The sequence below is a fragment of the Struthio camelus genome, chromosome 13, assembly GCF_040807025.1.
Source record: "Struthio camelus isolate bStrCam1 chromosome 13, bStrCam1.hap1, whole genome shotgun sequence".
NCBI classification, from domain to species: domain Eukaryota; kingdom Metazoa; phylum Chordata; class Aves; order Struthioniformes; family Struthionidae; genus Struthio; species Struthio camelus.
In genome coordinates, this window is record NC_090954.1 from 8,900,727 (window position 1) to 8,925,200 (window position 24,474).

General features: G+C 40.6%; 1 protein-coding gene across 3 annotated transcripts in view; it reads left to right on the forward strand.

Annotated features, from left to right (window-relative positions):
• The first annotated feature begins 520 nt into the window (after positions 1 to 520).
• The window catches only part of CPEB4 (cytoplasmic polyadenylation element binding protein 4), a 47,095-nt gene continuing 23,141 nt past the window's right edge, over positions 521 to 24,474 (forward strand). The window contains exons 1-3 of one of the 3 annotated variants that reach the window (XM_068959274.1): positions 765 to 892; positions 1,457 to 3,445; positions 14,079 to 14,160. In XM_068959274.1, the coding sequence (XP_068815375.1) occupies positions 2,324 to 3,445; positions 14,079 to 14,160 (1,204 nt within the window). In that variant the 5' untranslated portion in view covers positions 765 to 892; positions 1,457 to 2,323. Of the gene's footprint in view, positions 3,446 to 14,078; positions 14,161 to 24,474 lie in introns of all 3 variants that reach the window. The other 2 variants (XM_068959273.1, XM_009666882.2) reach the window with 2 other exon arrangements.

The window sequence follows — 24,474 nt, forward strand, 5'->3', positions numbered from 1 at the left end:
CCTCAGGGCCCGGCCCCACCGCCAGCCCGCCCCAACGGCGTGCCCTTCACAAAGATGGCTGCCCACGGAGGTGCCTGCGCTCCTCAGTCCAAGATGGTCGCCCCGCTGGCATCGGGGTGACCTTTTGCCCTTACGTAAGATGGCTACCCAGCTGCGGCAACGTGCCCAAACTAAAAGTGGCCGCCGCTTAGCTCAGGTCTTCCGTGCCCCTACCAAAAATGGCCGGCGGGAGGGGGAGAGGGGGAGGCCGGGCTGCGGCGGGCGAAGCCGGGGGGCGTGGTGGGGGCGTGGCCGGGCCTGAGGAGAGGGGCGGGGGCGGGGCGGGGGGCGCGCCCGCCGCCGAACCGGAAGTGCCGCGCTGCCTCCTCCAGCTGGTTGTCATTTCGTGCGGCAGCTCGGTCCGGAGGAGACGGGGCTCGGCAGCGGCCGGGTGGGGGGGGAGGAGGAGGAGGAGGAGGAGAAGAAGGAGGGAGGCACCGGCTGCGGCACCGAGGCAGGAAGCGGCGGCCGCTCGGGGGGGGGGAGGGGAGGGGAAGGGTAGGGAAGGAGGAGAGGGGGAAGAGGAGAAAAAAAAAAAAAAGAAGGAAAAAAGGAAAAAGGCAAAACGAGCCAGCAGCAGCAGCGACTCTGCGCGGAGGACCCGTGGCGGCCAGGCTCGCCGGCTAGCGCAGCGCCTCCCCGGAGCCGGTACCGCGGCCGCCCTCCCCCCTCGCCCGCGGAGCCTCCCCCCTGCTTCCACCGCCCGGCAGCAGCGTCCCCGCCGCCGCCCTCCCGCTACCGGCTGGTTTACATGAGGGGCACGGCCGCCCGCCTGGAGCCGAGAAGACGCGCAGCAGGGGAAGGACTCCGCCGCGGAGCCGCCGCCGCCGCTGCCGCCGGACCCCGCGGCCCGGTTAGTCCGCCGGGCTCCCCCCTCCGCTGCGCCCCGCGGCCGAGACCCTGTCCCGTAACCTCCGGGCGATTTGGGAGAACCGGTTAAACACCTTCCATGGGGGAGAGAGGAGCCCGGCCCCCCGCCGCCTGCACCTTCCCCTCCCTGCCGGAGGCTGCTCCTCTCCTGAGGTAAAAATCCCTCCCGCCTTCCCCGACGCCAGGACTCTTGCGAGGGAGGGGGGACACCGCGGGGGGACCGCAGCGGGACCCGGGGCCTGGCGAGCCGAGCCGAGCCGAACCGAACCTGCCTGCGCCCTCCGAGCCGGCCCGGCCCGGCCCTGCCGGCCGCCGCCTCCCTGAGCAGGAGAAACAGGCACACGGATCCAGCCCGCTCGTCCGAAGGGACCCGCGTATCGCGGTGGAAGGAGGCGAGCCCGGCACCAGAAACCACCCTCCCAGCAGCAGCCAGAGCAAGAACATCTCCTTCCCCTTCCTCCCGCACGGCTGGCTGCCCCCCTCCCTTCCCTCTTCCCCGAGCACTGAATCGCTCATCTCTGAGATGAAAATCTTCCTCTTCGGACAGCCAGGACTCCTATGAGGGACACGCACCTACGGGATCGTAAATAAGAAGCGAGTCTGGCGAGCTCAGAAACCCAGCCCGAAAGGAGCAGCATCGAGAATCCACCCTTCTCCTGCACAGCTTGCTCCCTACCCAACACACACAGAATACTAATTTCCTGAGATAAGATCTTACCCCTTTAAACACACACACACACACACACACACACACACACACACTGTATATTATTACTACATATAATAGGTAAACCCAGCAGCACGGGAAAAAGCCTCCTCCGCACCTCACTTCCCCCCCTTTCACCCCACTGAATGCTGAAATTCTGAGGTAAAATTTTTCCCTTACCCACAGCAAAGACTCTTTTTGAACAGGACACAAATATATATTAGATTATAGAGATGTATTAAATTATTCCAGATTTAAATCTATTTTTTTTGCTGCCAAGGAGTAGGGGGGCCAGACATCATTGTATATTTTTTTTCCTCTTAACTCATTTATGGGCGAGTCAAGGCTGCTGAGGAGGAAAAAAACAGGATAGTTAAAATCTCTTCATCCTTTTCCCCAGAAGCTTTTTCTCTCATTGCTGTGCATTTCCTTTTGAGAAAGGAAACCTCTTATTTTGTGAACCAAAGATTGATTTTTCCCTTCCTCCTGGCCGAAGGAAGGAAACAGACAAATTGACACATTTAAATAGTTGAAGAGACTTATCTTTTACAAAAACAAAATCTATATCCAAAATCGAAGTGTGGAGGGAGAAACTGGAATTTCTAGCTAAAATCAGTATATTCACTGATCTCTCCTCAGAAGAGGAAGAGGTAAATACTGAACATCCACTTGTTCTTACAGAGAGGATTCAAACCCTAAATATAATAAATGGGGGATTACGGGTTTGGAGTGTTAGTGCAAAACAACACTGGAAATAAGTCAGCTTTTCCAGTCAGGTTTCATCCACATCTGCAGCCTCCACACCATCATCAAAATGCAACCCCCAGCCCTGCTGCTTTTATAAATAATAACACAGCTGCCAATGGCAGTAGTGCTGGGTCAGCTTGGCTCTTTCCTGCTCCAGCTGCCCATAATATTCAGGATGAGATTCTAGGGTCAGAAAAATCTAAAACTCAGCAACAGGAAAAGCAAGAGTCCCTAGAAAAACAGCAGCTTTCCCCTAGTCAGAGTCAGGAAGCAGGCATGCTCTCCGAACCTGAGAAAGCTAAAACTGAAGAAAATCAGGGCGATAACTCTTCAGAGAACGGCAATGGAAAAGAAAAAATAAGAATAGAATCGCCAGTGTTAACAGGATTTGATTATCAAGAGGCTTCAGGGCTAGGTACTTCATCGCAGCCCTTGACATCCACTGCCTCTTCTCTGACTGGTTTTAGTAACTGGTCTGCAGCTATAGCTCCTTCTTCTTCTACAATAATCAATGAGGATGCAAGCTTTTTTCACCAGGGAGGGGTCCCTACTGCCTCAGCTAATAATGGTGCTCTGCTATTTCAGAATTTTCCACATCACGTCAGCCCTGGCTTTGGTGGTAGTTTTTCCCCCCAAATTGGACCCCTCTCTCAACACCACCCTCATCACCCCCATTTTCAGCATCATCACAATCAGCATCAGCAACAGAGGAGGTCTCCTGCAAGTCCTCACCCGCCACCATTTACACATAGAAATGCTGCTTTTAATCAATTGCCTCATTTGGCTAACAATCTTAACAAGCCACCTTCTCCATGGAGCAGCTACCAAAGTCCATCGCCTACACCATCTTCATGGAGCCCTGGTGGTGGCGGATATGGTGGGTGGGGAGGGTCCCAAGGTCGAGACCACCGCAGGGGACTGAATGGAGGGATAACACCCCTGAACTCCATCTCACCTTTAAAGAAGAATTTTGCAAGCAATCATATCCAGTTGCAGAAATATGCTCGACCCAGCTCAGCCTTTGCTCCAAAATCATGGATGGAAGACAGTTTGAATAGAGCTGACAACATTTTTCCTTTTCAGGTAAGTATACTCTGTTATTTCTGTAAGAAAAATAACAGATAACTGCGGTAAAATGCCCTAGAAAGGGTGGGATGTAGGGGTTTGAATAATACAGTCTAATCGTATGATCTGTATGTTTGCAGCTAAAAAAAAATACATGTCTAATTTGAAATGTCACAGTGTGAACTACACTCTTCACGATCTGAGCTGTGAATCATGCCTTTTTTTAATAGTGCTGGTCATATCTATAGCCTACCAGACATCTATAATTAGCCAGTTTCCTTGATCTTAATACTTACACACATGAAAAAATAGCTGATAAACATATATACTTAGAAATAGCAAGTAGATCTACAAAAAGAAGTAAGGAAAGAAGTGTTGCCCGATGAAGCGTGAAAGATCTGAGGCCTTTTAAAGTGTTTAAAAATGCACCACATCTAAGAAGAACTATTCAGTCATTGTATTTTATTTTCCAGTATCATATGTAGACTCACAATCGTATAAATCATATGTTTTTTGTAGACTTTTTTGAAAACTTTTTTTTTCCCCTATGGTAATAATTACCTTATTTTGCTTTCCTCAGCAATGGTAGCAAATTTTGGTTTCAGACCATTAAATCATTGCCAAAAATAGATCTGGACAAATGTCAGTTGGTGGTCTCCTCTGTTTCAGTATGGCCTTATCCTGACAGGAGGCAGGCTGTCTGACATTTCAATCTCTCCTTCTAGGCTGACTGTATATGAATTTGAAAAGAACTGTATAACGTGGAACCTAATTTGCAGTGAACATTGAAATAGAAATGCTCTTCATCTGACCGAAAGCTTAAACCTAGCTTTTACGTGCGTGTGCTTTTTGTGAACTCCTTTAGGGTGGATTCAGAAACGTAACAATTCTTTAATGTCCGGTGGGTTGTTTATCAGGATCTTCAAATGAGGGCAAAAGTAAAAATTTCAAAATGATTACAATATTTGTAGCCATGGTGTAAGAAGCAGGATGACCTACTTTTAAATAATTTGAAAGATCAGTAGATAGGAACCGTGCAATATGTCTCATATCAAAAACCACCCTAAAGAAATATAAATACATTTAATAATGACCTTCTGGATTGAGACGGAGGAACAGTTCAGTTCTCCTTCGTAAACGGTTCAGTTTCTGTTTGGTTTGCAGGGCCTATGCAGCCTTCTGACAACAGAGCAGCTGCTGGCAATAACTTTCCATTAAAGACCTTTTTTTCTACTGCGGACCTATTAGCTGGTTAAACATCAGGTTAGAGTCTACGTGGCTTTAGAATGCGTAGTACTAACTGTTTTTAATGTTAGAATTTGGAATTAATATAAAGAACCTGTGTCTAGCACACCAGATTTATGCACTGAAACCATTAGAGAAAAGGACACAGCTGGAGTCGGTCTTTTTTCAGGCTCACTGCAGCAAGACTTGGCTCACAATGTAATTCATTCTGTACCCTGACACATAGCTGATGTACAGACTGACAGAATGAGATCAAGTGTGTCCTTGCTGCAGTGTTTGAGGCCCAAATGTACCTGCACTGATAGAAATGTGCTTGGTTTGATATCAAGGAAACTGACAAAATGAACCGTGACTTTTGGATTATGTTCCGAATGTAAAATATAAGACACATGTGTTTTGATCATGGTCAAAAATAATTTTTATGTAGCATGTGGGTATCTGTTTATGTCAACACTAAGATGAGGCGATGCATGTCAAGACCAAGTCTGACGCTTCTACATGCCAAGAAAGGGAAAGCGTTAAAGTGCAGTGCTTTCCAGTCTGTTACTATCACTTCTGTGAAGAAAAGGGCAGGGCAGAAAAACAGGACTTCAGCACCGCAGACCTAAAAAGATGCTGATTAATTTTGAAGCCATCTTGCACAACTGCTTTTTATAACTTTTTTGTGCAAAATCTTTATCTCCTTTCGTCACCTAGTGATTTGAGTTTCAAAAGCATACTGCATTTTTGAATTGCTGAAAACAAGTGGTGTAAAATTTGACCTTTAGAATTCTTTTTTTTTTTTTTCTTGATTGTATGACTGACTTGGAGCAGAAAGGAGTTTTGCTTATTGTATATATGTGTGCATGCATGTGTGTATATGCACACACACACACACACGCATATATGGAGCATCCTTGGTGATGCAATTATGTATTGGACAAGGCAATTTTGTTAATGGAATCTTCTTAGATTCCTATTTAGGAAATAACTGAAAGCTGTCTCTGCTACAGCAAAATAATGGAGTAATTTGAGACAACTATCCCCCTCATTTAATATTTATGTTTTGTTGCTTAAATGATTAACAAGTGTTGCTATAATATAGTGAAAATTAGTTTCTTTAGAAGGCAAGATGTAAATGAGCAATTGCAGATATTTGGGGCTCACTCTTCTTTTTGTTGTTGTTGTTAGCAAAGGTTGTCTTTACTCCAAAGCTTAGTGAAAGACAGAAGCATATGTTTTCATGGAAGTCTTAGGGTAACCAAGCATAAGTGCTCGTTTCCTCTTTGGAGAGGACAACATTGCATAACGTCCCTATAAACCACTAATGCAAGCTACTGCTCACTTCAGATATTTCTGCCTACAGCTCTTAGTCACTCGCGAGGAAATGGGCATTCCAAAACGCACCAAGTAAAAGGAAAATACTGTGTTGATCTGCTTGATAATCTTGTGATTATTGTGGTTGCTTGCTTCGTATTGAGAGTTGCAGACAAATCATTGCGCTGTTTTTCCTAAGTATTTTTCTTTTGGAAATCTGTCTCATTACACCTCACAAGTAGACGTCTATAGGAACCTCTTGTTGCAGAGATGGAAACTGAAGCAAGGTCAGAGAAGGCTATTACCAGACCTGTTATGAAATTAAGTCTTGATATTGTGCTTTAACCAGTGGGCAGCCTTCTCCCTTCAAAGACCTTTTGAAAAGAGAAAAGCCATTGTTCTTTGTGCGTTCATTTGAAAAGGAAATGGTCTCCAAACAAAAAAATGGTTCCCAAATAAAAAAAATTTGAGTGCTTTTGGATACAGTAGCTTTCTCTGACCATTAGTAAGTGAAAAGACATGACTGTGACCATTGCATCTGACAAAATTACTGATTTTTTAAAATAATTCCTCCTTGCCCCCCCTTCCAGCACTAACAAACTAAGTGCTCAGTAATTGCATTTTACTGTAGTGTTGCCCTCAAGATTGTTTGAGCTTTGCTTTTGCCGTGTACTTGCACTTCCTCATGAGAGGGGAACATCCTGCCTGTTATGCAATGCATAAATCTTGCTTTGATAGCCATTTCCAGCTTTCCAGATCTCATCTTCAAATGCATGATGATGCTTTTTAAATTGGTCTTTGAAGCCTCTAGCAAGTCAAGCAATAACATTCCACTTTTTGTAAAGATCCTTCAAAATAATTTGCATTTATTTCTAGAAACAGACTTGAAAATAACTGCCCATTTCAAAGAATTTTGTACATGACGATAAGTCATTATATCGACTTGGTCAAAATGTTTTTTCCTTTTTTCTGCAGTGGCTAATTTCCAGGTATATAACCCCTTCCAAATCCATTGAGAGTCTGTGCCAAAGGGACTTTCTCTTCCCCTAGGCAGATATGGAATGTCTGAGAAAACACATATGTGATTACAGAATGTGTTTTAATTCTAAACTATAAGTGATTGTTTGCATGTAAAAATAGTTTGATCTAAGGAGTGAATTAAAACAGCTAATTCTCAGGAATTTGTAATTAAGCTCGTGAATGCATTTGCCAGTCTTTCCTCTTGAAGAAATTTTGCAAGTCAATTTCTTTACTATGCTTCTTTTAAGTATTTGTTCTTAAGGAACCTTTTCAGAAATTGTGATGTCTAGTTGCATAAAATGAGGCTACTTATTTTGCGGAAAGTCTTGCAGAAACTGTTTTCTTCATTCTAGTAGCAGCAATTATTCTGTGAAATTTCAGGCTATCGTTTAAAAATAGAATAAGTACTTGAAGTTGGATTTTTAAGTGTCTAGTCACCCATTTTTCTATAACTACATCAGCTGTCTAGTAGTTAGTGTTTTGTATGCTGTTCCCCATAGCCATTGGTCTGTGGAATTAGAAGCACTCTAATGTGGTATGACATTGCACTAGTTAAGTACTGTGGAAGTTAACACTGTTCTTGTTTTATAAACTTAGTACTGACGTTAATACTTCAGCTTTGGCCCTCCTGTGCGTTTTTGACCTCAGGGTTTCTTTTTAAAGAGAGCTTTTGTTAGAAGCTATTTGAATTATGTTTGTATTTTCCAAAGATTAAAAGGAGTACTCTTATTAAGCATTTTGTTTTGAAAATGAATTGCATACTTAGCAGCCCAGCACAAAGATTGAGAACACAAGATATTGTGGAAAATAGTTTATAGTAGACATATAAAAAAATTTTAATACGTGGCTAAAATAGGATCAGACATGTTACTGGAAATTTTTATAAAGGTCTATAATTTCTAACGCTTAAAAATAAGTTAAAGTTTGTCAAAACCAGAAGTGCCCCCTCCTAAAAAAGCTCCTATGTTATGCGTCACTTAACTTTTCCAGCTCTTTCTTATTGTTCCCTGGTGAAGCTATAAAAGATGATCAGGGCAGCATACGGCAACATCCTTTCAGGAAAAACCTGTTTATTCAAAGCCTTTAATTCACTGGATACTGGACTGGGAGCTGGAATACAGCATTTGCAGGGTCGTGGGAAGGAGGAGAAGCTTACGCAGAAGTAGAATCAAGCCCAAATTTGCTTCACAATTAAGAGAAAAGTGTGGAACTTGTATTTAATATCTACAATATTACCTCTCCCTACACACTGTGCTTTGCCTGTAATGCCAGGCTTTTTAATTATGGGAAATAGGTACAGGGTTTCAGAAGGTTTCAGGCTTCTGCTGCTATAATGAGAGGGGCGAATGTAGTTGTGAATTTTCTAATTTTCACAAATGTTCTGGTTTGACAAAGATTTAAATACATAAAATAACCTGTGTTTCTAAGTATCATGTATATAACTACACCTACTCCATAAATACTGCTTAATCACCTGCAATAAATTGCTTAACTCACTGGCTTACTTTGCATTATTATTGATGCCTCAGTCTTTGGGTAAATCATGTATTATAAGATTAGGCACAGCCTTAGCTACAAGCAAGGACTCGCACCCCGACAGGTTTTACTTTTGTGCAGTTTGGATTTTTAGCATTGGCAGACTCGTCTTGGGAAGCGCTGAATAGAAGCTCTCAGGTTCTGGAATCTTATTTGTTCAAGTGATAATTCTGCTGTGCGTGCAGATGAAATATAATAGGTCTCCACTGTCATAGTGAAGCTAGACCTACATTTTTCTGATATGCAAGAGAATTTAGATATGGGATTTTTGAATGCTGAGCATGATCTTTCTGTGCGCGAAAAGTTCCTATTTGATTTCTATTGCAATATGAGGATATCCTAGTATATACTGTATATGCTTAGTGCCAAATGAATGCCCTTTGGAATGAAATGTCTTTGGACTTGCAAGAATAAAAATAGAATGGGAATTAAAGTCTAGCTATTTGCTATTTGCAAGTGGCTTCAGTTTTACAGGAGCTCTAAATGTAAAACGATCTGTCTGGATGCTAGTGGGGAAAGCACTGTAGTTGCAGAGGTGAAGTGGTTTGCTTACAGCGTATGAATCTCGTGACAAAGCTGTAACATGAAGTCCTGCGTTCTACTCTTAATGCTTTGACAATTAGATTGCATTATTATGAACACTCGAGATACTTTCAGGTGATCTCTAGATAGTACAATAATCAGAATAATTTTATTTCTCTGCAGACAGAACTGGCCAGGGTTTTGCTCAAAACTGTGGTATTTGCTGTTGCAGAATATTGACACTCCTGATAGCTCTCTCTTAACCAGTTTTGCTAGCTGTTACCTCCTGCATATTTTATGCAAACAGTGCTGCTTTTCAAAATGATGTTTAATGAGTACTTCTTAAAATGTTACTGACTTTTAAACAGAGGTATGTATTAAGACTGCAGGTTGATTTCTGTGGTTTTTTTTATGGTCTTGTTTTCAATCCAATGTCCTTCTGCCTCTGTTCTCCTTTCTCAAGGGTAAATGTGCGTGCCCTTTGAGCCCTCTGATAAAGCAAAATTTTAGATACACTAAAACAAACTCCTGTAAAGCAAAGTTCTTGTGATCAACCTGTGTAAACAATATCAGGCTGTGGTTAACTTAATTTGTTACTGTACATACTCTTTGTACATACTCTGCTTTATTTCTGGGTAGGCATTACTCCTCCTGGAACACAGGAAATTCCAGTTGAACGCAAGACAACACTTCTTCACTGTAAGGGAAGTTGAACACTGGAACAGGTTGCCCAGAGAGGTTATGGGGTCTCCATCCTTGGAACTATTCAAAACTTGACTGGACGCAGTCCTGGGCAACCTGCGATGGCTGACAGTGTTTGAGCAGGAGGGTTGGACCAGATAATCTCCAGAGGTCCCTGCCAACCCCAACCATTCTATGATTTTGTATCTTTTATTCATTAAAACAAATAAGCATACAGTAAGCAATCCAGCTTCCTGGAGAGCACTGTTAACTTCATGAACTAATCCATTAAAAACACTACTACATTGTTATTAATTCTATATGAAATCTCCAAAAGTAAACATCACTTTTTCTCTACTGAGTACGGCTTAGTTCATGTGCTTTATAACTTATAACTGACATGCATCAGAGAAGAGTAGCTCTTTCTCATTTTCAATTACCAGTTAATGACCGGTATCCACTAATCTGTCATCAGTCTTTATTTTCAGATATATCAGATAGACTACATCTGAAATATCTTTCTAATATATATATGGTATGTCATCTTGGTAAAATGTGCTGACCACCTTGGAAGTTCTTGGAGAAGCAAAATTAGTGCCACTATTTTCAAGGCAGTCTCAAAATAAAAGATATTTGAATTCTAAAAAAACTACCAGTTGTGACTTCCTCTTGTAGCGTGGACCCTTTCAGTATCCTGATAGGTAGTCAGCTAAATTAATAGAGCTGTTTTACAGTAAGTACTGGCCAAACCTCTGAACCAGCTGAATAAGGCATTTTGGCTAATTTTATTTAGGACTCTGACGTCTTTTCATGGGATAGATGAATATATATAAACCAAGTTCTTGAATTTATTCCGCATTCCCAAAGATGTGTTGCTAAATTCATTTCAGGAGTATGTCCAAATTCAATGTAACAATAGCATCAGTACATCTCTCTTAATCTACTCTTGCAAATTACAAAGCGCAAGTGTTACGGTGAAGAAGATCAGTAGTTCATATTCCATGGCAAGGGGATGTGGCATTCAGTGGAATTTGTCATGAAATACTTATCTAATGATTTTAAAAATAGTGAGTGAGCAGCTTATAATAATTGTCAACTCCTGGTGAGAATTACTCTAGCCTCTGCTCTACTTTTCCTCAGAAGCGGCTGTTTTTGGTAAAGGCATAGCGCTAGGAGCTTAACGTGGTTTGCTGTCTTCTAATGAATGACTATAATGAGCAGAGACATGGAGGAATAGTTTATTTCAAACAGCTCAGGAACAAGACTGATCTTCCCAAGAGTGTTGAGGCTGGAGCAACTCAGCCCCTTGAGCTAACGAGGATGTTTAGACGTTCTGTAAGCACAGAGACCTTTCTGTTGGAAACCTAAGCAAGAAACAGGTATTAGCGTATCAGCATTTTAAGGGTGCTCTAGCTTACAGCATCTAAACTCTGTCTGATAAGACTGGACAAGAGGAGTCTTTAGATTCAGTGTTTCATATCAGTACTGCCCAAGTTATTGGAACCACTGAGGAGCAAGGAATATGGACGTAGGCCATATTTTAGGCGTGTTTTATAGCAAGTTCTTCTTTCTAATTCATTGCTAATAGCTGCGGGTATTCATATGACCACTCAGTCTTTTGTTGTGTGCAGGGTTGTGTTGTGAAGTGTTAACAGTAGGGTTAGAAACTTGTGGACCTTACACCAAAAAAGTGACAGCCAACTGATTCACTCAGGAGGGCAAAACTAGGAACTCCTCGCCACAGAAAGCTTCCATTAGCTTTGTGGTGTCCTTATCAGATAACCAGCTCAATTCCATCTTCTAACGTTTAAACTCTGTTCTCAGTGCTGAAAACAACCTTTCCCAGCGAAACTCTTTGCTCATCATTGTAGCTTACTTCAACATGACACAGATGTTTTAGAGACAAGATGCTCTCTTAGGGCTCATGCAGCATAGCACATACACAGCACAGTAAACTAGAAGTTACTTGGCTTTGTTTTTTTTTTTCTTTTAGTGTCTCTCAGAAAAGTGAAACCTTAAGTGCCACAAATTCAACAAAGACTTGGAACTCCTGAGGTTTTGCACTTTGTGAGGCAGGAATTTTGTAGGTGTTCATGGCTTTGAGCTGAGGTTAATTCCACACAAAGGTACCTGATGCAATATGAAAGCCAGGATGGAAAAAAGAGTAGCTACTAAGGAAAGTCTAGTTTTCAGAAAATGCTTCCGCCTGTATTTTAGGCTGTTTCTGTCACTTTGTAGAGACTCCTGAAAATGTAGATATTGTCTTCTAGTATCCATTCCTGAGTTGGATCCTTCTGGAGCCTGATGGATCCAGGACCTAGTAAAATGATGCGTATGCTACAATGTTTACACCTTTAACTGCTTATGCTATTTAAATTAGACCTTCCAAATATATGCTAGTGTAACTAGAGCTTGAAATAGTTAGGAAGTAGTAATGTATAAACCAGGCCAATACAGTAAATATTACCAGAAAAGGAAGAAACCGGTGGGAGATGCATGAAACTTTAAAAAACAAAAAAACAACCCCCGCCCCCCAGAATTTAAGAATCTAAATGTTTGTGATAGTTTCTCTTAGGTTCATCTATTCTCTTTTAAGATATACGTGCGCAAGGAAATAAATACTGTGGAGAAAAGAGACAACTCTACTTTTTATAGCAAATTTGATTTGGGGCTAGGCTAATATTGCAAGTGGTTCTAAACTCTAATCTTTCTAATGCTATTTGAAATGCAGTACATCAGGGTAGAAATAACTTCACCTGTTCTGTGTCAGTAATAAGCTGTTCTGAAGAGAAGAAAAATAACAGTAAATTTAGTTGTAAAATAGTTTTTTTTTTTTTATCAGTAGGAATGTAATTTACTTGGAAACGGATCAGAACGCTAGAGGCTAGTGGATTCCTGCTCTTAAAATAATATAAGGTGTTTAAAATGTGAGATGACTGATCACGGTCCGAAACAAGGAATGTCTCTTGCAACACTGCTGTTGGTACTGCTTTAACACTTCAATATTGCAAGCAGAGGACAGTATAACTTGATATTCATAGTTTTAAAAGCGATCAAATCTGAATCTATTTGCTTTGGAGAACTTAAAGCTTCATGGCTAGAGCTAGGGACAAAAAGTATGTATTCACTGGTGTACTAATGATGGTTGTAGTAGAGAAGATTAGAGCAAGCGCATCTGTCTTGAGTTGCACATACCCTGTTTTCTTATCTGAACAGATACTTTCCATACTTGATCTTGGTTCAGAAATGAGTCTCTTAGAAAGTGACTGAAATATAACCTTCAAGACTAATTTTGGCCTTCTTCTTGGACATAGAAGAATTCAATGCAACACTGAGTAATATAATTATGTAAAATTCTATCTAGCTGTTTCCATAAATATCCATATGTATAAATAGATGAAGAAGATGGATAGATGAATAATTTTGTGAATGAGAGATTTTTTGCTTGCGTTAGTGACCTTTTATGATACTGTAAAGATTTCAACATTTATATTTACTTTGATTTTCCCGAATTTCCTAATTAAAGTAATGCAGCACTGGGATATTTTCTTGTGGCTTACGCTAACGTAATGCCAGATTTGCAAGATGTGGATTTTGATATTTTAATTGGGAAAGATTGAACCACGTAGGTGTTAGGTGGTGGCCTTGGCTAATATGAAGGAGAAATATTTGGTAAGTATACTTCAAATGGATTGAGATAATGAAATGGTAAGGTACAAAGGCATCTTGCCCCTGATTTGTTGCCTCTTCCTTCATTTCTAGTAATGCATGGAATATCAAATTTCTGAACTCCTTGAATTAAAAATCAGAGCTAACTTTTCACCCAGTAAACCATCTGGTTTGTATTCGGAATACTATTATTTGCCTGAAATACTTTATAGTTACGCAGAATCTGAAGTGACCCTGCAGAACTAGATTAGTACAGTTTATAGTATAGTAGTTTAGGTGAAGGAAATGATACAGGTTTCCAGAGTTCGGATTTTCTTTAGTTAGACTGAAATACCGATCTTATTCCTTGCAGTATAACTCGCAGCGTATGATCTTTACTTCGTGACTGTGAACTGAAAGTCTTTTAAACAGTGTTTAATAAAGGCTAGCAAGAAATCCAAACTAAATATGGAATCGCGGATCTTAAGTGATTGATTATGATGAATATAGATCCGACTCATATTTAAGCATGTTCTAATTTACGTTATTCTTATGTCACACTGACTTTAGTGGTGTATAGGTATGTGCTTTTGCTTGATTCTGCTCTAATGATGCAGAACAAAACTGAAATTTTTAATGTTTGAGATAGCTTTGTTTAACATTGTATGTTGCTTAAACTGGCTTTGTTTATGTTTACCTGCAGGATCGCACAAGGACTTTTGACATGCATTCACTGGAGAACTCGCTAATTGACATAATGAGAGCTGAAAATGATTCACTGAAAGGTAAATTTAGAAAGAGACTATTTCCTGCAGTGAATAATTGGGATGACGGTTGCTTAGTATAAGAAACTTCAGTTTTGGTTAGGACAAGTAAAGTTAAATTGTGCACCTGGTGCATGTAGGTCAGCTCATGTAGGCCTCGTTTTTTCAGTTGTCTCTGTATGAAGCTGTTGCGGCACATGAGCACTTAAGTGTCTTCTGCCTTTATCCAAAGCAATAAGAAACACAAATGTTAACTGATCTTTTGTGGAAGTCACCTGTGCTGTTTTTAATACATGCGAAAATGATCAGCTTCAAGAATCCTTTTCAGAACAGTAGGACAGAACTTTCTGCTTGATATTATTTTCCTACTGAAGTCATAGTTCTTTCTGTCTTGGGGAAGAATGAAATTCAACTACTTTAGTTTAAGAAGAACATTGAACATTTCATCACATTTTTTTTAGTTCTTTAATTTTGCCAGCTTGAATTGCAGAGTTCTTCATATACCAATGAGAAAGGAAGGGGCATGGAACCTACTTGCACTTGGGATTTATTTTTTTTGCCAAGTGTAATCTTTCTTTGAAAATATCTTAACTTACTGAATGTTCAAAGCATAGTCTACATATTTTATTTCATCTAAAGCTGGATAGAAACTGGTATGGTATTTTATGGTATGAAATTCAGAAGTTTAGTTTCTCATTCTTTTTTGGTATAAGTAGTAATCCTTGTTTCATTTCAAGGGTTACTTGTAAGTAAAAGTAGTCAAACTTGTATTTATAGTCATTATCCAAGAGTTCAGTTTTGTTACCATTCTTGAGACCACTAAAAAGCAACACAGATTTGTGTCTTTTTTTTAAAGTCGGTCAGTTTCTTTTGATAGCAAGGCTCGTGGCGTTAATGAAATCGGACTTATTTTAATAGTGATTCTTGCTCAGAGAAGCAGTCTTTGATAAACTGGCAATACTTTGTGTTCATTGCATCCACTTTCGTCTGGATACAGTTTGCGCTTCACGCTGCCAGTACTGCAATTTAGGGTGACAAGAAGCACCAAGAGAAAGACTTTCCTACTGAAATTACAAGGGGAGCTTGATAACGATAAAACGATCGCCAAACGAATTCAAAATACAATATATGTTCCCTCCTTAGGTGGTAGGAGTCAGGCCCTTATTAATAACAAGTGGTAACAGCTTTTGTTTGTTTTACATGCTGATTGGTAAATGGCAACATTTATACTCCCAGCGTTGCATACTGAAGCAACAGGCTAGGTGCCTTTCCTTGACTGCAGCCCCTGGGACTTGCGCAGACTGTCTATTCAACTGTCAGGCACACCCAGCCCAGGTTTTGGCTACTGAAATTTGGCAAGATGACAACCCAAAGTGACAGGGCTGTAGACCAAATAAAATCTACCTTTAAAGTTGAATTTAACCAAGTCAGGTTGCTATGTATGTATTCAGCAACTAAGAAGGATGGTTTTGTACAGCACTACGATTTTTGGTTTAAATGCTCTGAAAAGATTCTTTGGGGTTGACAACTCTTTTTAAAAGAGTGCTTTCCACGTTTTAACAAAGAATGCTTGAATAAGTGTGTCAGCGAAGAATAGGTATAGTTCTGATGCATGTTAAGTCCTGCTTGAGCTTGGTTGTTAATCCTCTAAGCAGACACATCCATGCTTGGTCTAAAGCTTTGTATTTATTGCGTCAAAATGATCGGAACAGCGTAATATCAATAAGGTTTTGTTCTGGGAAATCTACCTTGTTAATAGGTTCTTTATAAGTCATTCTGTTTCAAGCTGAATAGTGATAAAATGCACACAAAAAAAGGCCTCAAAATTGAGAACACTTTAGTAGTCATTCCACTTGAAATACTTTGTTGTGAAGTCTCTTCTGCGTTTTGCGAAGATATCTTCAGCAAAAAAGTTAGCTTACAGTGAAGCATGCAGTATACTGAATTTGACTGCTGCTTGTCTGGCATAGACTTACATAGTATCTTATTTGCTATAATATATTTAGGAATGTCTTTTTATTCCAGCTAGCATCTCTCATGATGCAGTAATGCTGTAGTGATGGTCTGCAAGTAGGGCAGGGTTTGTAAGAAGAGGAAATACCTTTACTTAAACCAACTGATACAGCTGGAAAAAAAATTGAAAAATTGCAGCTTGCTGGTCCAAAACACACTGCAAGCCACATCTGATGAAGGGCTCGTGACCCCGATCCTTTTGTATTTTTTTCCATCTCTATCAGTTGGTTTAAGATTATATCTTAACACGGATTCTGTTTCTCTTCAAATCTTTAATTCACCTTTATTTAGACTGTTTGGAAAGAATCTTTGAAAGCCTCAGAGGCAGAGGTCTTTAAATATGACAGATTTTGACTGTCAGTTTAAAATCCTGCTTTCCATTTCAGATACCTGCAGTTATGTAAGCAGACCCTTAAAAAGTTTTTTATTTTGCGTTTTAAATAGCATCATATGCACCGATTAACCTTTTAAATTAAAGTTGGATAGTCTTATAAGGGAAAAGCTTCTGGGCTTGAAACTTTAGAAACAGCCTGGGCAAGACGCCAATAAAATACTGTAGGCAGCAATTTCAGAATGGCGTGGAAATAGCTTAGGTCATCTAAGAGGTCTCACTGCTATCTTTTAAGTCTTTGAGCGGCCTTAATATTCGCTTAACGTATGTTTAGTGCACAACGCTAGCACCGCTGCTTTCGTATTGTTGTGGACTTGCAGAGAAAGGGGTACTATGTTCAAGTATACCTTCAAAATAACTTGGAGGAAAAGATATTAGATACCAGTCACAGTTTGGAATTCGCTGTCTCTTGGAACTTTCTCCTCTCCGTCTTAAATGGTATGTTCAGAGTAGTGGGGTTGGGATCATGCAATAAAATAATCAATAGGAGTTCTTTACAATTTAACAAAATCCGTGTGCAGTATGTACTTGTTGACTGAGGTAGTTAGCTCTGCTAGTCATGGGTTTGTTTAGGAGAGTAATAATTATGTTCCTAGATTGTTTTGCTGTATGAAATAAAGGTTGTGTTTCCTGGTAGAGGTTTAAAGGTGAATCCTAAGTATCATTGATTTAGTATATTCGATACTATCTTTTAACACTTTCTATAGGCGTTTTACCATTTTTTCTCATTCTGATTTGTATTTTTATCCCTGCTTGAATCCTCTTCCTTTGCTAAGCAGCTGCCATTTCAAAATGTTATTTTTATCCACACGAGTGACTGTGCTGCATTCTGCATAGCCAGTGACAATCTGCAGAAGCCTTTCCCTGGAGACTAATTGCATCTTCTTTACAATGTATTTGGCCTTCATGAGCCGAGCCTGGGATCCAGAGACTGATTTTTTTTGAATCTGGGTCTTCCAGATGGCAATTTGAACATTACTGTAATAGTAGTAGGTTGCCTAAATATTTCCTTGTTAACTGACACTGAAATGTCTTTAAATATAGCAGCAGACTGTTTTATTACTGAAATACCCTATGCTTCAGTTCAGTTAAGGATATAGGGTTATTGCCTGGAAGTACTGCAAAGTGAAATGGATTAAAGACGCAGACCAGCGCATCTGCCTCTAGGATGGCAAAGCACTCTTGTAAATTTGTGGTGTGAATAGCTCGATATCTGCATGAATGCCACGTGGTGAAAAAAGAGTTTGAAAATACTTATGGATGAAAAGGAAGGTCTGCGAAGTAGCAGAAGGTCAGACTGTGTATGCACCACTGGGAGGGAGCGTGGAACCACGGCTCTAAATTTCAGAGATGAGAAAGGTAGCGTGATGAGAACTGGAAGAATTTTGTGTTTTATTCATTTATTTTTCTAATGGTTCACCGTTCAGAATTTCTCTGAGTGAGCTAATATACCTAACTGAATTTTTAAAGCGGTCATCGTTTCCTTAATATTGACCTGCAAAACTATTTCAGATGTGAAGAAAGTGCCTGGGGATTCCCACAGTGAATCTTATAAAGCGTGCTCGGATCAGTGATGGGGATGAATGGTTTTGGCAATTTTCTGAACGCCAGAGAAGAAGAAACTGAACTAGTTGTTGCTTTTCTAGTTGTATGGAGTATGCAGTGTGTTCATAGTAATCGAACAGAACGTGCTGTTTGGTTTCCCATATGACTCAGGTAATTTAGTGAGAGGCTGGGGAAAATGGGGCCCACTTTTTGCTGAGGGCTAAATAGCAAAGACTACAATTCTTGGTAGGTAAGTGGTACTTGATGTATGCGCAGGATAAAAACTGAGCTTTTAAAAAAATGTTAAAACAAGATCTTCAGTTTTTTTTTTTTTTTTATAAAACCATCTTTATGTTTTCATAGGGATGAGGAGAGCTTCCAGTTGGTGGCTAAAATCAGCTTTTCTTTCCTACTCTTGTTTTATGCTAAGAGACACGTGGTCTACGTGCTGAGGGCTGAAGCCTAAGGCCTCTGAGAAACCTGTACGCCTGCTCCCTGGTGCTGCCGTTGTCCTCGTGATCTCTGACGCCTCGTGTGTGGGGAGCGAGTTTTCTCCTGGGGAACTATGGTATTCTTACCTCAGGCTTGTGTGAGCAAGCTCAGCTGCTGAGCCAGTTTGGGTGCCTTCTCCGAGAACAGTTTTATGGCAGGATTACTCGCTCACAACTTTATTATAACCAACAATATAAAACGCGCAAAAACTTTCACCGCCGCTGCTTCAAGGCACTAACATGGCTCGGGTTAATTGTCTTCAGCAACTGAATGAATGATGATGAATTACTGTATTGAATGATTCTTACTCAATATCTTTTTGAGTTTTACTGCCCACACGGTAATCAGGAAAGGCTAATGGGATTAACAGACTGAGCGAATATTAATTAAGAGGATAACCAGTTGAAATCTCTCTCAAAAATGTTGCTGAACTGGGTCTAATAGCAAAAAGCTAGAGCTCATGCTGACCGAGCTGTGATGGGAAACCGTCTGTTGGCATATGGTTTGGAAGCGGCAGCTGTCATTCCTGTTATAATCCACTATTTTGAATTGGGTTAGGCTACAGGTATTATAATTGGTAATAACAAATAAGGGCATGCATTCTTGCCAAACATAGCTACTATCAATTTGGCCTACTTTTTGTACTCTTCATATATATATATAATGATTTTTTTAGTCTTTTGGTATGCTTGCCCCCCCCCCCCTTCCAGGTTTCTGTCTTGGTTATTGAAATGTTTGTTGATTCATCTCTACTTTTCCAATGTTTAGATTTTACTGGAGCCGTCATTTAAAAATAGCTAACAGTCTAGTAAGAAAATGAAATTCCTTGGGAACAGGAAATAACAGAAATCTCCCATTAATAAGTACTGAGCTCAGGCCATAGATTTGATTCTAACCATACAAAGAGGTAATCATGACCATATATAAGGTTATGATTTAACATTCCTTGCCTGTTATCTAATAAACTTTTAACTTTTCATTTAAAATGAGAAGTTTTGTGGCTTGGACTGAACGCTGCTTTGTAAGAAAAGCTTAACTGGACAGGACTTACAAAGGAAAAACTTGAGCGGCAAGAAAAAAATAGGTATGGGACGTGAACATACATGATACCCAGTTATATATTTTTAAAAAATATAAAGACTTGGAGGGGGGAAGAGAGACCTTTTCTGAACGGCCCCGCACTGCCGGGAGGTGCGGAACCGCGGCGGGCGCCTCTCGCTCGGAACTCCCAAGTACCGCAGGGCGGAGGGGCGCCCACTGTAGCTGGAGAAAGGGGTGAAGAGAAGGAAACCTGCTGCCGCCCTCTGAAACGCGCATTCAGATCTGCGGGTTTAAAACCACGGTCCCCTTGCGTTGCAGATGGCCACAAAAGGAGAGGGGGGGGGAAATAAGAGGAAGGGGTTTGTCGGTCCCCCTGCAGGCGCTGCCCCGGTGGACTATCCCGCACGGCGCTGCCGAGCCCGGCGCGGGGGCTGCGCTGCCGCCGCCGGGGCCCGCGGGAGCCGCCGCCGCCCTGCGGGTGTCCGGGGCCAGGTAACTCGGCTGCCGCGGGGGCTCGCTGGGGCCGGGGCCGCGCTCGGGCAGCGGTGACTGAGCGCGTTATCTCTGCTGTGTTGCCAAGCTGCTGCCATTTGACAAGACTTCTGCGGGCGCGGGGAGGGGGCAGAGGGAAATCGGCCGGTTTCGCCCTCGGGGGGGGGCGTTGCTCCGCTCCGAGGGTCCCCGCCGGTGCTGGGCTGCCTGCGGGCGCGCTGCGGCCTGCCCGCCCCCTTGGCTCTCTGCACAGTACTGATACTAAACAACAATGGGGATTTTTAATATGGCTGGATTCTTAAAGTCGCAGGCAGCTTGTGTGTGTGTGTGTGTGTGTGTGTAGTTCAGGGTTGTGGTTCCTGGCGTGTGCAAAGCGCACAACCCCCGAGCAACGCGGAGCCCTGCTGCCTCGAGATTGTTTGTATCGCAAGAGGAAGAACACGGCTGCTTCCAGGATGTTTGGACGATACGTTAAAGCCTGGAAATAAAAATGTTTGCCAATTTATTTAGTGATTACCTGCTCCTGTGAAACTGTGTGCCATAAGAAAATGGAGGCAGTTTTTAAAATTCCTTAATTTACAGAAGTCTGCATTTGGCAGCGTTTAGGCTGCTGTACGTGAAATGAGAACTTGCCCTTTCTTTGGAAGACATACGCAGACTGGGGCGCTGGTTGCCCTGAGGCAGTTGTAGGCTGTAATATAGGTTAAGGCTGGTGAGACTTTTCACTAATTATTTCTTGACTTTGGCACCTGAATTTTCTGTTATCGACTGTGAAAGTTCAAGACCTGTTTATAGTGTCTCAGGAAGTAGTGTGCACTATGTTATAAATATTTTAAGCCATTTGTTAGACGTGTACAATTTAAAAAAAAAAAAAGTAAAGTGAGGACTAAGCTTCTTCTGTTGGTTTTACTGTTTGCTATAAGTTTTCATATTACTATGAATACTGCAAAAATCTCAGGAATACAATATTTAAGATGTTTTAATTATCGTTTTTTGCAATCATCTGCAGTAATCTGGGAAATTATAGCGCAATCTAAATGTACTGAAATGTAGCTGGTTAGTATTTGTTTGCGATTATAGAAAATATCAATTGGAAAAGGTCAGTCGCTGGTTACATTAAATTAATTCCCTTGGATTTACTTATACTCTTCATTTTAAGTGTTTGAAGTGTTTAGGTTATGGTGTTACTCAGAGTTTTGGGACTTTTTCCAAATGTTGACAAATTTGCCTTTGGAACGACATTCAAAACTTTAACTTGACTTATGTTAAGTATAGTGCTGGAAGAAAATAAGGTAAGGAAACAAATGCTGTTGGTTGCCTGTGCTGCTCCTACTTTGTGATAGTATCTGCATCTTTAGTGAAGAGTAGTCCTTGATAATGCAGAGGTCAAATAACTAGTTGTTTGTACTTCACAGGTTTTTGAGGTATGGTATAAATTCAGTTGAGCAAGAGTAGCACGTTCATTTATGCTATCTGTCCTAGAATTGAGCCATTGAGTAATAAGCTAGAGGGTAATAACTTAACCACCCTTTGAGGCCAGGAAATTCCTTCCCATACCACTACAGAGCCATACAAATACCCCAAGATTTTCTGGTCTTGATCCAGCTTTGAAATTGATGCTAACTTCATTGGATTATGAGGCCTGTGGGGTTTTGTTTTGGTCCAGTTTTGAAACATTTCTCATAGGCCACTTGCCATGCCATGCCATGCCATGCCATCCCTAGAGACTGCATGGAAAATTAAAAGCTTTCCATATTCCTTAGACAAGATATTTCCTAGGAATGTATGTTCTGCAAATGATGGGGCAGTTAGAGATTTTTCAAAACACAATGGAACATAAAAATAATGCTAAAAATTGTAACGTCTGAATTAATGATTTGATCTTCAGAAGTGTTAAAGCCAACAAACTCATGCTGAATTCCATGGAAGAAGTCTTGCTAATCTGATTAAAACCTTTTTTAAGGTTTTCTTCCTTTGTATATTTTTGCCTTTGTTATATTAAATAATTGTGTTTAATCTTCTGCCTTGATCATTATCACTGTCCACCAAGTACTTTTTTTTTTCTTTTTCTTTTCTTGAATTCCTGTTTTGATGATCTTCGACCATTCTGGATCAGCTTCCAAGAAGGCTTTAATATGGAGCTGTATGCTGTCAGTGTTTGTTACTTCCTGTTCCTTGTCCCCCTCCCAAACTGCTGAGACTACGTGTCTGACTTTTGTTTTTTTGCTCACTTTGTTCATGATTTTTTTTTCCTTGATGTTGAATTGCTAGCTCTTTGAGTTCTTCATTAGCTACATTTTGCGTGCTGTCTACCATCATGTGCATCAGGCTAGAGATGGCATGAAAGGAGGAGCAGGAGAGGCCTGACGTGCTTTTCTTAAACCTTGAGGCGAAGAGGAAATGAGAGGTCTAATGAAAAGGGGGAGAATTCTGAAAAAAAAATGAGATGAGAAAAGATACAACATTAGCGATAAGTAGAAATGGGAAAAAGAATCTAACTCTATGAGTGGAAAAACTGCATTTCTATGGGTGTTGTCTGTTTTAGTGAGGAAAGAGGTAACACCAATTAGAGAGTTACTTTTCTTTTGAGTAACGAGATAGGTAGTTGCAAAATTACCATTGCTATTAAAGATGGTGATTCAAACTGGACGTGTTTCGGAGTAATGAAATACAGTCGTCTCACAGGGAATTAATTGGATGACCTGCTACATACTGGCAGAGCAGCTATCTTTTCTATAATATATTTTTTCTTTGTCTTGTCCGCTAGGGCTTTGGTAGATTTGGGACAATGTTTTTCCAAATAGGACTATGTATGCCTGCAACAAACAAAATGTGAATTCTTTGTTGGAAAGTCTAGGTAGAGGAATGTGGAGTTCATTTTTTAATGCTTGTAATTTCAAGGATGGGCAATGGAGCTATCTTTAACTTGCCTAAAGTACCGGATATAATCAGTGAACGCGTTTGCCATGAGGGACAAATGAAGTGTATATGCAAACAAAACAGCATTTCCCACATTTGAGCTGCTTGGTTATGCTTCTTAGTCTTTTTAAAATACTTTTTACTGGGGACTCTAAGAGAGAAAGGTAAAAGTAAGTTTTAAGTGCTGCTCAACTATTTTGCTGGGAACAGAAGCAGTGATTCAGATGAGTATATGTTTAACTTTTGCTTTTGAAGAGATATGAAGAAATTCTGTAAGCCCTTTAAATACACTTTTGAATCAGTTTCTATTTAATTATATGTTTGCCTGTAAAGTATTTCTATTCTATTAATTTTATTAATTAATAACTATTTCATTCTTTGAGGCTGGATGTATATCCCATGCCTTAAAACCATCAGCTGCTATACACATCAGCCAACTGGGAAAGGGTGAAGTATTTTTACATAGTTCCATATATTTCTTTCAAAATATTTTAACTAAATTTGATAAGCTCCTAGAAGAGCAGACAACAACATTTTTTAATAACGGGTAGTCTCTGCGTTTATGCGAAAGAGTGACGGTGCAGCAGCCTGAAATCTGATACTGCGTTCAAGATACTTAAGATATTTTGAGGGAGGATTCTGACACGTCTAGAATTTCTCTATTCAGTGTCTATATACTTTAGCACTTGAACGTTATGCATCAGGATAAGAACTTTTGATGAGGGGAATCTCAAAATGCATCTTAAAGCAGGTCTGTCTTTCTTGCTTGGCTTAATTTACTGTTTTGTGGGAACACAGATTTTTTGGCTTTGGTGCTAGGGTTTTTTTTTCAATATACCGTTGATAATTGGGCTTTCAGATGAGTGGAGCAGTCATTTGCAGTCTCTAGATATGCAAAAGTTGAGGATATATAGAGTGGTGTTCTTTCTGCTTTACAGTATTAGAAATCCCGTTAACAAGAATCCCAGCTCAGCAGTCAGATACTGTAGGTATGAGAAAAGGATAAATGCTGCCTTTGGACTGTGGAGACGTTTGTGATAAATTATTTCATATGTTACTATATTTATTTATAATAAAATAATACATTCCCAGTAATTTAAAGTAATGTTACACACAAATCTGTATGTTGTGATTCCTGTTAGTGCACAAATGTTCAGTGAGATTGGGGCAACTTTCTGAAAACGTTCCAAAGAACGTCTTGGTTATTTTTGTATGTTTCTAGATGGATATAATAGATAATGTTGATGTCCTATCCTTTATACCATTTGGAATCTACATAGAGGAAAGAGTGCCGACTTCTTTTAAATGCAGTCATTTGATTCTCTCACTGGGGAGATGCATAGTACAGTTCTCTTTCACAAAAATTACTAGAAAAACCAGCATCTTAACTGTACTGGTTGCTGTAAAAATGAGAAATGAGGAGGTGTTGCACTGCAGAGATT